The sequence below is a fragment of the Anabrus simplex genome, chromosome 3 (assembly GCF_040414725.1).
Source record: "Anabrus simplex isolate iqAnaSimp1 chromosome 3, ASM4041472v1, whole genome shotgun sequence".
Taxonomy (NCBI): Eukaryota; Metazoa; Arthropoda; class Insecta; order Orthoptera; family Tettigoniidae; genus Anabrus; species Anabrus simplex.
The window spans coordinates 440,609,381-440,627,326 of NC_090267.1; the positions used below are offsets into that span (position 1 = coordinate 440,609,381).

At 38.3% G+C, this 17,946-nt stretch overlaps 1 protein-coding gene across 1 annotated transcript in view; it reads left to right on the forward strand.

Moving 5' to 3' along the window:
• Dcr-2 (Endoribonuclease Dcr-2) overlaps positions 1–17,946 on the forward strand; it is a 396,960-nt gene that overhangs the window by 78,384 nt on the left and 300,630 nt on the right. Inside the window, exon 7 of the mRNA XM_067143947.2 lies at positions 5,438–5,627. Within this exon, the coding sequence (XP_067000048.2) occupies positions 5,438–5,627 (190 nt within the window). The remainder of the gene's footprint in view (positions 1–5,437; positions 5,628–17,946) is intronic.

The window sequence follows — 17,946 nt, forward strand, 5'->3', positions numbered from 1 at the left end:
ATATACGACCAAGGCAAAGTCAACGAGTGTGATAGACTGTTGAAATTGTTTAAAATTATAGTGGGGTGGGGGGGATATTGATGCGAGTGTAATAGACTAATATAACTTGGAAACGGTATTCTTCAACCCACAGGTAAATAATGCAATTATTATTATTATTATTATTATTATTATTATTATTATTATTACTTGTGATGTGTGGCTATGAAGTTGTTTACACGATTTTTATTTACTATACGTAGTTATGTCCGGACTTTATTTGGTATAATCACGATCGCATTATTTGTGAGGTTATGTCATGAAACATCTGCTGTATGTATATTAATGAGTTTATTTAATGTAAGAACATGTAATTAAGAGTATATAATTTATTATTACCTGTATATATGATGTATAATCCACTGCAAATTTGTGCAACACACTGTACTAAGTCCATTACTATGCTATGTGCGACTAGAATTTTGTAGAAACTTCCTTACATTGTAACTAGGATATCGGAGACTCTTGAATTTAGGAGAAAATATGTTGTCATATTCTTCTAGAAGCCTGGCTTGGCAACGTATATAAAGAGGCATTCTTGATGGTAGAGTTGATTTGTTTTAATGAGACTTGTGTGGAAGTAGTGTTAAGTGAGTATTTGAAGTCAAGTATGTGAATTGGTAATGTTGGTAGTTGGTTGTGACATGCTACTGTAGCAGTCCGATGTTTGTTCAAGATGACAGTTTATTAGTTGTGTGTGTATAATGTGTAAGTAAGTGTAAATAAAATAGTGTACACAACTGACAGCATTTTGTGTGTGTCTTTGTGGATACGTCAGGGTCAACCCTAGCAACACAAATATTGCATAATAAAAGTTTGGTCATAAAAAGTGTACAAATCAAAATTAGCTTATTAATTGTGTTAATAAAATCAGTGTATCACAGATTTCTTCAGAAGACATACTATTAGACGGATAATCTTCATCAGCAAAGATGCATCGTCCCACATGACTTCTCAATTGTTACTCAGTTATGACTCAATTTAAAATAAAATTGTATTTTTAAAAGAACATTGTATTGATTAGGTGGAAACATCTCCTCGTGTTTTAATAGAATTTAGTCCCATGTGACTTCGCCTCCGAGCCATCAATCATAATTTCTCAGCTCGTGTTGTTTTAATGAGTACACTGAACACACCCTTTGTGTACACAATCATACTTCCCCGGCATATCAAAGTATATGGGAGTTTGGTCCACATTTCTAGTCTGAAAAAGAAGAACTAAATTTTCTCAAGTATGCTTGATGATGAACTTATGAAATTCAATTACTTTGTCCGTGTAATCATATGGTAGACGCTGAGCCACTTTAATTCTTCTGAGCCCGCTAATTGCAAATTCATTTTAGTTTTACACCAAACTCTATTTCCGTGCATTTGATACTGTTATTTTCTACAAAACCAACAACTTACTTTAAGTTTAAACTGTGCAGTATTGTCCATTTTGCACTTCACTTCACAAACTCGCTCGTCTTGCTGCTATAAGAGGCTGAATGCAGCTGTTAGTTTCCTTATCCCTAGTCCTGCCTGGAGGCAGGCCAGATTGGCAGGTAATAGATGCTTGGAATTCTGGAAACAGGCTTGTTAAGTGCTAGGGGTTTCAAATTTCTTGCCAAAGATGCTAGCGGAAGTTATGCTGCACATGAAAAGTGCAAGAATAATATTAAGAAAATATGTCTAAATATTATAATGGGGAAATTACGCTCCGGGCTGGGGGTTCAGTGTTATCCCCAGAAACTTTTGTCATCCGAGTGGCAGAAATGAGTAGCCGGGTGTGGAATACTATGTAAAATTGCAAGTGATCAAATTTCAGTTTATTCCCCTTGGGGCATTAACAGTAATATCAGAAAGGTAAACTTAACTGCAAAATTGATCTATTGTAGTGTTATTATAACAAACAGACATAACAGAATATTTCGATGTTCTAGTGTTCTACTACTCTTTCATAATCATATAACACTGGAGCTAACCACTTGGTTGTTGTGATGTGACATCATGTCGAATCCTGTGCTAGCTGTACGCTCAAAAGCAAATATTGCCACTCTATTCTCTCTTTTCTTTTTAATGGCTCATCACTGCTGCTGACTTGTTACATTACTGAAATAACGAGACATAACCATCAACAAACTAACTTCAATGTAAGTATCAATAATGAATTTTCCCTTTATTCAAATGATCAATCAAGATATTCATAATTAAGTCGGTTTTCAAGTTCAATGTGGAATTGAGGAAATAAACTCTCTCACTTAATCTAATGTTATATATTTCTGCCTTTATTGTGATATATTCTTTACTAAAACCATATTCTTTGGTGTTTGCCTGATATAAATAATTCAGTTCCCTTCTTGAAGTTTGCTATTACTTGACGGACTTAAGTGAAACCACGCTGTATTAATACACACAAGCAGATGTATTGCATGTAATGTATATATGCTGTGTCAGTAAGAGTACACAAAGTTTAAGTCTGCAAACCATACCAAAGTTTGAAAAAGACAAGGTTAGGTTGATAACTAAATTTCTTTCCATTTCAGCTGAACTGATCTTTATAGAGTAATGTTGCTTTCCTTTTCAGAGGAGATTTTGCAGATTTTTCTTGCTTGTTATACATCCTAATTGCATTCTGTACATACAAATTGGACGAATTAAGACATTATTAAAATGCTACATTTGTCATATAATACAAACTACATTATTAAATACATTATTCGAACATGCCACATTTCTACTTACTTGGTATTACCCAAACAGATTTATAATCCTATAAAAAAAGAAAATATGCTTTACTTGTACCTGCAAATGTAACACTAGTGATTTTCATAATACGGTAGTGACAATACGTAAATCTGGCACGTCACGAATGAAATCATTACTATATATTGCCAACGTGCAAGATTAACAGTAACTGTAAGACATCGTATCGACAAGTAGGGTCCCTAAACGTATCGTATCCACAAAGACTCACACACGAGATAACGTCAGTTCTGTACACTGTTTTATTTACATCTTATATACACATTATACATACACATAAATGAACCGCCATTTTGAACAAACACTTGACTGCTACATTAGCATGTCAACCAACTACCAACACAACAAAATCACAACATGAGTTCACACACTAAATTCCACGAGCGACTTAAAGCTAACAAGGCAACTCCACTACCCACAACTGTTTCTTCATATATCTTGCCTGGTCAAGCTTCTGGAAATGTGTGATGCAACATGTTTTCTCGTATCTTCTCGAGTCTCCAATAACCTATGTACAAATGGTTCGAACATTCTATAAAAGAAAGGTGCGTTGTTCTGGAACCTTACTCTGTGTTGCGCAACATTACATTGGATTTATACATCATGTAACCAGTCTTTAGCGGTCACAAGATAAAACCTTAAGGGAAGAGGAAAACAAATCAAATTACATGGCACCTTAAAACCTTAACACACAATAAACATAAAATGAACTGCACCAAGACACACAACCAAATATCAGATTGGCCAATGTGACGACTATCATAAGGAAAGCGGAACGGGTCTGGGCAACCCTACCAGGGCCATAGAGAAACGAAGGTTGCAGGTTTCCAGAAAAATCAATGGTGGTCTTTGTTTTAAGATATTATTTTCGAGAATAAACATTACAAGGTAAATTCCAAACAGAATTCATCTATCTACACCATCCAGTTACACAGTTTACGAAAAACAAATTAGATGTACTTGCCAAGAGCTTTACTATTAGGTGAAGAGGTTAACTAAATACATCTTAACATAATTCAAGTTCTACAATACACATTTCAAGGTAAGAGGAAACACAAGATACAGATACAATATTAAATAAAAGTTAACATGCTTTCTAGGACATTTGAAAAATTGGTAGGGGAGTCTGGGCGGGTAGGGAAAACTCCTATGTGAAAATACAAGCGGACATCAAATGTAAATAAAGCGGAACTGAAATCAAGAGTGCTTACCCCAAGGTAGCCCATCTAGGGAGCGAGGATTTGCTGACGTGCATCTTATCGCAGAACTGACGAGAGAATGAAACACCTTCTGCCTCGCTCATTTAAAAAGGGACGCCTGGCCTTGGTGTGATTACCGAGTGGCCAATCAGAGCACAGGAGCTTGCCTATCGCCACCCAGATCCACCAGTCATAACTCTTTACCCAGTCACGATGTTTTGACTATGTTCCAGAACATATACAGACACTAATCGCGAACTTTCCATCTTTCAGAATTAGTAAGGACATATTTCTAGAATCAACAAACTGCCAGGGGCCAGCACACCCTGTTCTAAAAGTGCGCGTCACAACCTTTCTGGACTGTTCCAGTTATTATAGAACAATAATTTACAATACAAATAAAACATACTACAAAATATTTTACACCATACAGGTTAGGTAGCTAAATAGAATAGGAATAAAATATTCTACCACAACACTCCACATCATACAGTAAGTATTCCTTAAAAAGATTTACAAATAAAATATTCCACAACAAAATTTCACATCATACAGAAAACAGTTAAGAGATTCTGCACAGGTCTCACATCATATTTACAGGTAATAATTAATTATGTGTTCTTACATTAAATAAAGTCGTATTAATATACATACACCAGACGTATCGTGACATAACCTCACATGTTTTGTTACACAAGACAGATCATACAGCACACTAATAATAAATGATAGGACCATGATTTATACCAAATAAAGTCCATACATAACCTCTCGTACATCTACATAGATGATAATAATAATAATAGACGTAAACACCTTCATAGCCATACCTCACAAGTAATAATGATAATAACAACTAATCAAGCTCGATATTTCCATTATTTACCCTTGGGTATAGAGAACTGTTTCAAAGTAATACTAGTCTGTTACACTTGCATCAAAATCTGTGGTTAGTGACGCTGAATTGAACCCAATAGTTAGAAAATAACTAAATCACTACCTTCGGTATAAACGGGGAGAAAGAGTAAGGTTGAACCATTAGTGTATAAGCTTACATGGCAGGGATTATAATACAGGGACCGCTTGCGCAAACTGTGTGATAGTTTAAAAAACATTTAAAGTCCAATGCAGTTGCAATTATGCTGACAATATTTAATATTTATCATTTAAATAAACAGTTTTACAGTATTTAAATTTTGATTTGGAACACCAAATGGTGTAATAGAGGCCTGAAATGAAAATAAAAAATGCTCTGATTTCTGGATGCGGCTAAGATAAAGCTTTCTTATTTTCTTTCAGTTGTATTTGGTTCTTTTTTTTTATATAAGTAGATATTTACAAGAAATTTTTTTCCTTTCGTTTCTATCTTGCCATCCATTCACAAAATTATCTTGAATTTTTGATAAAGCTTTGTAACCATTCCTCGTTACTCATGAAGATCATTTTGTTTTTAGGAAAATGATGGAGGATGAAATGAGCAAGTACGATGAGAAAAGTCGTATTTATAAGTATTCTTCGCCAAAGGTACTGAAACTCATCGGTATACTGAAGAAATTGAAGCCTGAAAAAGATGGAAAAGTACCTCGTGGAATTATCTTTGTGGAACGGAGATTTACTGCCAAAGTCATATCCATGATTTTGAAGGTAAGTTAATGTTATAATATAACGAGATATTATCTCCACGGCTTTGACAGTTTTTAAATTGTTATTTTAGATCGTAAATTTGTTATCATCGTCATCATAATTAACGCCAAAGGCATTCAGTTACTGGCAAATATAACTGTTGTCTTCCGAGTTCATTAAGCCTTTGCCGTTCTCCATTTAAAGGCGGATGCCCAGCCGTAATTACCGTGTTTTCTGACAGTCCTTTAATAAACAATCAATCAATCAATCAATCAATCAATCAATCAATCAATCAATACTGATCTGCATTTAGGGCAGTCGCCCAGGTGGCAGATTCCCTATCTGTTGTTTTCCTAACCTTTTCTTAAATGTTTTCAAAGAAATTGGAAATTTATTGAACATCTCCGTTGGTAAGTTATTCCAATCCCTAACTTCCCTTCCTATAAATGAATATTTGCCCCTATTTGTCCTCTTGAATTCCAACTTCATATTGTGATCTTTCCTACTTTTAAAGACGCCACTCAAACTTATTCATCTACTAATGTCATTCCACGTCATCTCTCCGCTTAGTCGAGCAGCTCTTCTTCTTTTTCCCAATTCTTCCCAACCCAAAATTTGCAACATTTTTGTAACGCTACTCTTTTGTCGGAAATCGCCCAGAACAAATCAAGCTGCTTTTCTTTGGATTCTTTTCTAGTTCTTGAATCAGGTAATCCTGGTGAGGGTCCCAGACACTGGAACCATACTCTAGTTGGGGTCTTACCCGAGACTTTTTTGCCCTCTCCTTTACATCCTTTCTACAACCCCTAAACACCCTCATAACCATGTGCAGAGATCTTTACCCTTTATTTACAATCCCATTTATGTGATTACCCCAATTAAGATCTTTCCTTATATCTATATATATAAAATAAGAGTTTTGTCTGTACATTGCTCAGAATTTGAATATAATGGTATTTCTATATCAGTCATGTCCACATTAACAAGGAAGTGCACTTTTTTATTTTCCGTAATTTCTGTCTGTCTGTCTGTCTGTCTGTCTGTATGTCTGTACACGCATCACTAGAAAACGGCTAAAGAGAATTTAATGAAAATCGGTATGCGAAGTCGGGGAATAAGTCGCTACAATCTAAGCCATAAATAATTTTATTCATGCTGATAGAAATGGTAATTTAGTGGAAAGCCTAAAATTTAATTTTCAAATATTTATGTTATTAGTGGTCCTATCTTAATAAACATTGGTATGCGAAGTCGGGAATAAGTCGCTACAATCTAGGCTATAAATAATTTTATTCGCTCTGAGTGACATGGTAGTTTAGGGGAAGGCCTAAAATTTAATTCTTAAATATTTACGTTATTAGTGGTCCTATCTCATTGAAAATTGGTATACAAAGTCGGATAATTAGTCGCTATGATCTAGGCTACAAATTTTTTTATTCACCCTAAATTAAATGGTAGTTTTGGGGAAGGTTTACAATTTAATTCTCAAATATTTACACTGACTGACAGTGACAATGCAACACCAAGGAGGAGTGGTTCGAAAGGGATGAAAGTTGGGGAAAAAACAGAGACGGCACGGATGAATAATTGATGTTTATTTCAAACCGATATGCAGGTTACACAATGCGCACGGCATCGACTCAGTAGGATGTAGGACCACCGCGAGCGGCGATGCACGCAGAAACACGTCGAGGTACAGAGTCAATAAGAGTGCGGATGGTGTCCTGAGGGATGGTTCTCCATTCTCTGTCAACCATTTGCCACAGTTGGTCGTCCGTACGAGGCTGGGGCAGAGTTTGCAAACGGCGTCCAATGAGATCCCACACGTGTTCGATTGGTGAGAGATCCGGAGAGTACGCTGGCCACGGAAGCATCTGTACACCTCGTAGAGCCTGTTGGGAGATGCGAGCAGTGTGTGGGCGGGCATTATCCTGCTGAAACAGAGCATTGGGCAGCTCCTGAAGGTACGGGAGTGCCACCGGCCGCAGCACATGCTGCACGTAGCGGTGGGCATTTAACGTGCCTTGAATACGCACTAGAGGTGACGTGGAATCATACGCAATAGCGCCCCAAACCATGATGCCGCGTTGTCTAGCGGTAGGGCACTCCACAGTTACTGCCGGATTTGACCTTTCTCCACGCTGACGCCACACTCGTCTGCGGTGACTATCACTGACAGAACAGAAGCGTGACTCATCGGAGAACACGACGTTCCGCCATTCCCTCATCCAAGTCGCTCTAGCCCGGCACCATGCCAGGCGTGCACGTCTATGGTGTGGAGTCAATGGTAGTCTTCTGAGCGGACGCCGGGAGTGCAGGCCTCCTTCAACCAATCGACGGGAAATTGTTCTGGTCGATATTGGAACAGCCAGGATGTCTTGCACATGCTGAAGAATGGCGGTTGACGTGGCGTGCAGGGCTGCCACCGCTTGGCGGCAGATGCGCCGATCCTCGCGTGCTGACGTCACTCGGACTGCGCCTGGACCCCTCGCACGTGCCACATGTCCCTGCGCCAACCATCTTCGCCACAGGCGCTGCACCGTGGACACATCGCTATGGGTATCGGCTGCTATTTGACGAAGCGACCAACCTGCCCTTCTGAGCCCGATCACCATACCCCTTGTAAAGTCGTCTGTCTGCTGGAAATGTCTCCGTTGACGGCGGCGTGGCATTCTTAGCTATACACGTGTCTTGTGGCACACGACAACACGTTCTACAATGACTGTCGGCTGAGAAATCACGGTACGAAGAGGGCCATTCACCAACGCCGTGTCCCATTTATCGTTCGCTACGTGCGCAGCACAGCGGCGCATTTCACATCATGAGCATACCTCAGTGACGTCAGTCTACCCTGCAATTGGCATAAAGTTCTGACTACTCCTTCTTGGTGTTGCATTTGCTCTGTCAGTCAGTGTATATTATTAGTGGTCGTATCGATAAATACTACATAACCAAAGTTATATATAATTAACCCCTTAAGTGGGGAGCTCGGTACACACTAGCTCACTCTCAGGTGGGGAGCGTTTTCCCTGACTGAAGAAACTATTTAATTACTTGATTAAAAACAATCTTAGACTAGAATGAACTATTGAAGGGCCAAAAGAGAAATATTTACTTGAATATAATGTATTTAATTGTTGAAAAATTTGATTATTTTAATTGTTCAATGCTTTGTGCAAAAACGTACTAAGTGCTTTCACAGTGTGAAATCGAGATTGCTTCTTCCTAACAGCAAAGCTCTGGTTTTTGTTTATACAGTAACTTTTACCTGAATATCTTAGGCAGTTAATTATCAATCTCTGCCTGTAAATAAATGTTTCTGTATATGTAAATTGTAGATTTACAAAGTTTACATGTACTTAAAAGATGTACAATGGAATAAATTATAATACTCACGAAATTTTCTCTTATGTTGGTTAGCGCTTTCGAGGGATCAAGGTTATATAGCCTCCCTACAATTCATAAGTGACATAAACAGACTATATTACACTACAATACCGGTAATATTTACAGTATTTACATTCTTCACAGTTTTATGTCTGTTACAGCTGTTCATTATGATACACACGGAAGCAGGTCATGTTATATAACCTGTCTCGCCTTCGCATAATTTATATAATTCCATTTCAAAACACGATCGTTTTCTTGTTGTGTAAACTTCCCGCCCTAGCCACCCTTTCCATAGCAAAAGGTTCTCATCAATTGACATTTTGCCTTCAGGGGTACAAGCTTTCGAAAATTTTGCTAACAGGTGGTCAAATACTGGATTTATCTCGTATATTTTGGGAGGAAGTTGTGCATTATTCACCTCATTGTCAGAGATACTAAAAAGCTGTGGAGGAAAATCTAATAATAATAATAATAATAATAATAATAATAATAATAATAATAATAATAATAATAATAATAATAATAATGTTATTGGCTTCACGTCCCAATAACTATTTTTACGGTTTTCGGAGACACTGATTTGCCGGAATCTAGTCCCGCAAGAGTTCTTTTGCATGCCAGTAAATATACTGACAAGAGGCCGACGTATTTGAGCACATTCAAATACCACCGGTCTGAGCCATAATCGAACCTGTCAAGTTGGGGCCAGGAGGCTGGCGAGGCCACTCAATCTGGCGAGAAAAAATCTTTTCTGTGTCATCAGCTCATAGAAAACAGGCGTAGTGAACAAGCGATTGCGAGAAGTAGTGTCCTAATTTAGGTTTCTGTACAATCCCCTGCGGCAACAGTGTGGCCGTAAGAAGCTTTATCTAGTCCTTCTTTGTCCGGAGACGGTCTTGATATCGATTCCTTCCTTTCGTCTTACTAAACTGGGTTTTATGTGTGATTTCCTGCTCGGCATCTTTTGTCTGTTCAGCTATGTTCTGGCATATCTCGTCATAAGTAACTAATTAAAATATTTAGCTCAGTTTTGTTTTCCCTAAAAACACACTCTTTACATCACGATGGAAATTTGGATCAAAGCGGGAATTTCTTTGTCCACTTTCACTATAAGTTGACGAAGAACTTGCAATGGTTGGATTGTAATCAGTATTATCGTCACAACTGGCACTGTGATGATCGCTACTTGAACTGGAATCGAACACGTGTTGTCTCTTTTGCGACTGCTGGACATTCACATCAGCTACGCCCAAACCCTGTATATTCGAGCCTAGAGTACTTATTCCAGGTAATTTCCTGTCACTGACGAATTCCCCTTCGGCAGAACTTACTTCACTATTATCACAATTCTCCCCACTAAATACCAACATTTCGTTTATCATGACCCGTAAATCATCTTCCTCTAACAGTGCGGGCCGGTAATTTGTTATAGATATTTTAGCGGAAAAAATGTAAGAAAAAGGATCGAATAGAACTTTGGTCTCAGCAGTTTGGACGGAAATCATGAAATATGACTGTATTACGGATGCGTACGATAATAAAATGATGTGTAACTCGCGATAAACACACACTCCAGTCGTGAAGGAAGAACTCAAGACTGGGGATAATAAATCCGGTCACAGTTCTAAAATGTCATTAGAGAGGTCTGTTCAGTGTCATAATCTCTAGAAATCCCTTCTGCAGCAATATTATTACATCCAAGGGACGATTAGGCGATGACCTAAAGCTTCAGCACGGAGCTATTAGGCCTTAGGTCGTTCTTGCCCAGACTCAGCTGCGTTCTTTATGTTGCAACTCATGGATGACACATTGGCATTGGGAGAACATAGTTGAAAAAATTCACATCAGAGGGCAGACTCATCCAGAATATGCTGCTGAAAAGGAAATAAACCTCTGCAGGCGGGCAACTGAGAAAAAAATAATAATTTGAATCAGCGGATATATCTGCGTTCCCCACCGAGCAAGCGACTTGTAGCCGCGGATCTTGCCGCATCGCCCACCGAACGGGTTAAATATCCGACCATTTATGTCTTATACATTTTTACCTTACCGGCTCTGATATTCATGAATTTGCATTTTGGTTGCTAAGTCCATATCGACGCCGAGCGACGAGAAAATGGGTTAACAGGTTTTAATGAAAATCGGTATATAGAGTCTGGGAATAAGAAACTATAGTCTTAAGATATAAACAATTTTATTCACCCTAGATGAAATTGTAGTTTAGGGGAAGCGCGTAAAATTTTATTTTTAAATACCTATGTATTTGGTCCTATCGAAAAGTACTACATAACAAAAGTTACAGAGAATGCAATTTCCGATCCTTTGTGTCTTATTCAGTTTTACCGTACCGATTATTATAAGAGTGGTATTTCTGAGTCGGAAGAAAACTAAATGTGAAGGCCTACAATATTGAAAGCGCATAACATTGATTAACAATAACATTACATTGACCATTGTTTGTTGTGATGTTATTTGTCTCTTATGCTGCCTCTCGACTCCGACAGATGAGATTACTTCTGTGTACCGAGTATAATAGCCTGACTGAATATTGGCGCGAAATAGCGAGGGAGTTAGAAAACTTTCTTCTTTAGCATGCAATTCTCTGGTTCATACATTCCCTGATACAGCTGGTACGTAACACACTGGTTCTTCATAGTATTCCAGTTATTCGATCCCTATTCTGATGCGCTGTTTTGAATGAGCAGTGTACATACTTAAGGCAGAAGCTGACTTAGTAGTGGTAGTATGGCCTGGTGTAGAATAACAATTTAGACCTATTCCAAATTATAGCAGCACAATTCACTAAATGACTCAAAATTCAACCGAGAAAAGATCCATTAAGAAAAGCTTCATCTTCACTTTTATTCAATTCTGCATTCATTTTATTCCAAATCATCAGTGAAGAGGGGGTTTCTCCTCTGGCTTGGAGGAAAAATTTGCCCCCAAGCCAGATAGATTTTTCCACCGCCAGTATAGTGAATTGATATTTTCCTACTCATCGGGTACTCCTAAGAAACAAATTAGTAAAACAGCATAGTTTATGCCCTGGGAGTCTCCATTATTCGACCCTCTCCCCGCCGAAAAAAGACGAAGAGTGTTCATGAATCACGGCTGTCTGCGGCTTGGTCATTCCAGCTCTGGAACTTTGGACTGTTAGATCGGCAGCGTAGTCCTGTTCTTTAAAAGTGGGAAACCATGTGATGTTTCATTTGATCGAGTATTAAAGCATTGCTTTTAATCGCGCCATTCTAATGTATATTCATTTCAGTTATGGAAACCACTAAGATAGTCTTTCTGAGGATGTAAAAAGGCAGGTGGAAAGAGAGTGTCTACCATTATAATGAAAACTCTCCAACCCGATTGTGACTGATGGTATGCATGTGGGTCTACCATTACAGTGAAAATTCCCTAACTCAGTCTTCATATGAGAAAAGATGTTCGACGACTTCCCGGTCGTGTTCCTAGGGTAATGTTAAGAGCTATGCAATTTAATACAATCTTACAACGTGTATACTAGAATTTCGTATGTAATGCAGAATTCCGTAGTGAAGCACGGGTACATCAGCTAGTTAACACCTAAATACGTACACTGATCCCCAAAAGGAACTTTCACCCGATCAACGCAGTAATTAAAACTTAGAGGACTTTTCCTATTTGTGAAACTCTCAACCTGACTTTAAACCCGTTTATCAACATACCGTTGCCTGCTGTCTATCTCATAACATTATCGAGGTCACGTTGCAGTTGCTCACAATCTTGTCCTTTATACAGAATAACATCATCTGCAAAAAGCCTTACCTCTGATTCCACTTCTTTACTCATATCATTTATATATATAAGAAAACAAAGGTCTAACAATACTGCTCTGAGGAATTCCCCTCTTAATTATTACAGGGTCAGATAAAGCTTCTCCTCTGAGATCTGCTTTCTAGAAATATAGCAACCCATTCAGTCACTCTTTTGTGTAGTCCAATTGCACTCATTTTTGCCAGTAGTCTCCCATGATCCACCCTATCAAATGCTTTAGACAGGTCAATCGCAATACAGTCCATTTGACCTCCTGAATCCAGGATATCTGCTATATCTTGCTGGAATCCTACAAGTTGAGCTTCAGTGGAACAAACTTTCCTAAAACCGAACTGCCTTCTATCAAACCAGTTATTAATTTCACAAACATGTCTAATATAATCAGAAAGAATGACGTCCCAAAGCTTACATGCAACGCATGTCAAACTTACTGGCCTGTAATTTTCAGTTTTATGTCCATCACCCTTTACCTTATACACAGGGGCTACTATAGCAACTTGCCATTCATTTGGTATAGCTCCTTCAACCAAACAATAATCATATAAGTGCTTCAGATATGGTACTATATCCCAACCCATTGTCTTTAGTGTATCCCCAGAAATCTTATCAATTCCAGCTGCTAGTTTTCAACTTCTCTATCTTACTGTAACTGTCATTGTTATCATATGTAAATTTTAATACTTCTTTAGCATTAGTCTCCTCCTCTATCTGGACATTATCCTTGTAACCAACAATCTTTACATACTACTGACTGAATACTTCTGCCTTTTGAAGATCCTCACATACACACTCCCCTTGTTCATTAATTATTCCTGGAATGTCCTTCTGGGAACGTGTTTCTGCCTTAAAATACCTATACATACCCATCCATTTATCAATAAAATTTGTATGACTGTCAATTATGCTTGTCAACATGTTATTCTTAGCTGCCTTCTTTGCTACATTCAGTTTCCTAGTAAGTTCCTTCAATTTCTCCTTACTTCCACAGCCATTTCTGACTCTATTTCTTTCCAATCTGCACCTCCTTCTTAGTCTCTTTATTTCTCTATTATAATAAGGTTGGTCTTTACCATTTCTTAGCATCTTTAAAGGTACAAACATGTTTTCACATTCCTCAACAATTGCTTTAAACTCATCCCAGAGACTGTTTACATTTTTATTTACCGTTTTCCACCGATCATAGTTACTTTTTAAAAACTGCCTCATGCCTGCTTTATCAGCTATATGGTACTGCCTAACAGTCCTACTTTTAAGACCTTCCTTTCTAACACATTTATTTTAACTACGACAAGAACAGCTTCATTATCACTAATGCCATCTATTCGGTTTCTCTATAGAGCTCACCTGGTTTTACCAGCACCACGTCCAGAATATTTTTCCCTCTAGTTGTTTCCATCACTTTCTGAATCAGCTGTCCTTCCCATATTAGCTTATTTGCCATTTGTTGGTCATGCTTCCTGTCGTTCGCATTTCCTTCCCAACTGACATTTGGTAAATTCAGATCCCCTGCTACAATCACATTCCTTTCCATGTCGTTTCCCACATAGCTTATCAAATAATTCTGAATCCGTGCCAGCGCTACCCTTTCCCGGTCTGTACACTCCAATGACATGAAGTTGCCTATTATCTTTAGAAATGAGCCTTACACCCAGAATTTCATGTTTTTCATCATTAACTTTTTCGTAGCTTACAAATTCTTCTTTCACCAGGATGAATATTCCCCCTCCCACCATTCCTATCCTATCTCTATGATACACTCTCCAGTTCCATTATATCATTTCTCAGCCATGATTCAACTCCTATTACAATATCTGGTAAATGTATATCTATAAAATTACTTAATTCTATTCCTTTCTTTACAATACTTCTACAGTTCAACACTAACATTTTTATGTCATCCCTACTTGACTTCCAGATCTCAGTGGTAGATCGCACTGCTTACATTTGAATGTTGTTTGATTGCCTCTCCCAGAAGCTGTTCTATTTTTAATTTGTAAACACAAAGCACACACTTTGGCATGACCAGGTATCTTCACAAGAGAATGTTAGGGGATGGAGAGCCGATGGGTACGTTTGCGGGACGTGAAGTTCCCCATCAGCTATTGCATCAAGTTGTGCCGAAGTTCAGCTGTCTGTTTCCATGAGCTGTGAGAGCTGGCTGGTTACTCATATAAAGAACAAAACTGTTCACAACACACACATTGATCACAAAATAAAAAATAAATTTCCTAAATTTTTTTTAGATGATTGCCCAACCCCGTTGTATTCTCTTTTCTGATCACTGATGTCCATGCCACCCATATGTTTTGTGTAATTTATGGCAGCACAAGGACACACAATTTCTATTTCTTCATTGCCTTTACTGGTTCATTCGTTTCACTGTACCATCATTCACAGAATCTGAATTTGTTGACAGCATAAGAACAGTATCCTGCCCTCACGGGGAGGTATTGAGAAATTCCCGCCATCATACAATACGACACATGATTGCGACCTCGCTGAGGGATCACGGTTTCACGGTGCACGAAGAGGTCTCTGGCCTAGCTACCTATCTTGCCAGACAGTTGCTGTTATTTATTTATTTATTTATTTATTTATTTATTTATTTATTTATTTATTTATTTATTTATATTTATTTATATTTATTTATTTATTTATTTATTTATTTATTTATTTATTTATTTATTTATTTATCGCTGAATTACACCCTCATTTTGCATTTTTGTACTTTCTCTCCGCTTGATTTTCAGCTCTGCAGGTTCCCTAAACTGATCAGACCAATTATTTCTATTTACTCCCGTTATCGCACAACTATAGGTGTTGTGGGTTAACAATAATTTCATCTGTTTTGCAGAACTGAAATGGTTATCAAAGTAAACATGATGTCGGTGCCTCAGGCCGTTGACCTTAGATGTCAGGCCCCTTTAACCTCTTAACTGGGTATTATTGATGTGCTTGGTGTAACCTGCCCTGAGCATTTTTTAAAGCAGATTTTTGTTACACGGCAGGATAGGCAGAAAATTTTGTAATACCATTAATATCGTTCATCTGTGATACAAAAAGTAAATTAAAGAAGTTTTAATTAATTAATTTTAGTGTCAGAGAAATTTTAACCATTTTTACTTTAACTGCAAGGTCATTTACCTGGTTGGAATTTGAGTGTTTGGCCCGTATTTCACAGCCGGTTTGATACAGATGAAGGCGAGTCTGATAGCGAAAGTTGTTCTGAGAATGAGAATGAAGAACAGAACAAGATGAACAACATGATGAATCGGATGAAGACGAAGTGCAGTTCTAGTGAGGTAAATGGCGTAACTGACCGTGAAGTTAATGTAAAATCTTTTACTACGTCACTAGCATGATGTGTAATTAAAAAATATTCCTTTATTTCATTTGTTTTAATTTTAGGTGATAACTTATGAACAAGAGCCTCCGTGGCTCAGATGGCAGCGCGTCGGCTGGATACCGTGATTCAAATCCCGGTCACTCCTTGTGAGATTTGTGCTGGAAAGGGCAGAGGCGGGACAGGTTTTTTTCTCCGGGTACTCCGGTTTTCCCTGTCATCTTTCATTCCAGCAACACTCTCCATTCTCATTTCATAGCATTTATCAGTCATTAATAAATCACTTTGACAGTAGCGACCCCATCGAACTAATAGCCTATATCTGCTTCATTCATTCCATCCCTGACTTGGTCAATGACTGGAAAAAAGGTTGTAGGTTTTTATTTTAAACATATGAACAAAATGCTCAAATTTCAATCAGGTAAATGACTTTGCAGTTAATGAAAAATGGTTCAGAATGTCACATTCATGATATTTATAATTACCCCTTCCTTCCATCTTGTACTGCGTTCACTCCCACCTCGGTTATGACGTGCTCGTCCATCTCTTTCAGCTTTGACACTGAGTTCTCTCTTACCCATCTTCCATTCGTCACCACTAGTCTCTGACCTTTTATGCGGGCTTTCAGCTCTTGCTGTCTCGCTCTCCAAAGATGCCTGTTCAAAACTTTCATATTTTTACCACCTTCTTTTCCCATGTCTCTTTTCACCCATACTTTCTGACCCTGTAAATTGCTGCCATTCCTTAGCACAATTTCTGCCATTAGGGTAGAGATGAGCTTTACCCTAATTGGTCTTCGTCCTTTGGTCTTGCCCACTCTCTCCACATCGTCTGTGTCCGCTTCAGTGAAATTTATCTTCATCCTATTCTGTATGACATCTACCACCTTATAAACTAAGTCAATCTTGCCTTCCTTGCCTTCTTCCACACCATATGTAAATGTAGCTTTCTTCATTCTCTCCTGATTGTATCCCTCTGCTTCCTTCTTCATCTTCATCACCTCCTCTTCTAGTGCTTTACCTTCCACCTTAATAACTCGATTTCTTTCTCGTTGTTGCACATTCTGTTATTCGTTTCTTCAGTCTTTGTTTCTAACTATTTCTTCATGTTCCCTATCTCCTTTCTCTGCTCTTCCAACATGTTTTTATTTCTTGCACCTTGTCCCATTGGCAATTTTCTTGAGTAACTTCCATCACTAACACCTTAAGTGTCGCCGAATCTTACACGGTGAACTTGCCACTGGTATTTGGGCCTGGGTTTAATTCCATCCCTCCAATGACCAGTAGCACAGCTAACACTCCTGCTACCAGCACCGCTTCACCCATTTTCACCACCTCTTCTCTTTTGACCAGTCCATTCTTGAACTCCTTCCTCTGCTTCCACTGCCACCTCCCAGTCGCCGCCCGGTACTGCTCAATACCAACCATGTTCATGGCACGCCCTACACCACGCGACCTCGCTCCTCGCTTGCTCGAGCTAGACTGTGAAATTGATGTTTGTAGGTAAGAAATCCAAGAGAATTGAATGTCAGATTGGTGATACAAAGCTGGAACTTCAAGTATTTAGGATGTGTTTTCCCAGGGTGGTAATATAGTGAGATTGAATCAAGGTGCTGTCAAGCTAATGCTGTGTGCTCGCAGTTGCGATCAACAGTATTCTGTAAGATGGAAGTAAACTCCCAGATGAAACTATCTTTTATATCGGTCTGTTTTCAGACCAACTTTGCTGAATGTGAATGAAAGCTGGGTGGACTCAGGATATCTTATTCATAAGTTAAAAGTAACAGACATGAAAGTAGCA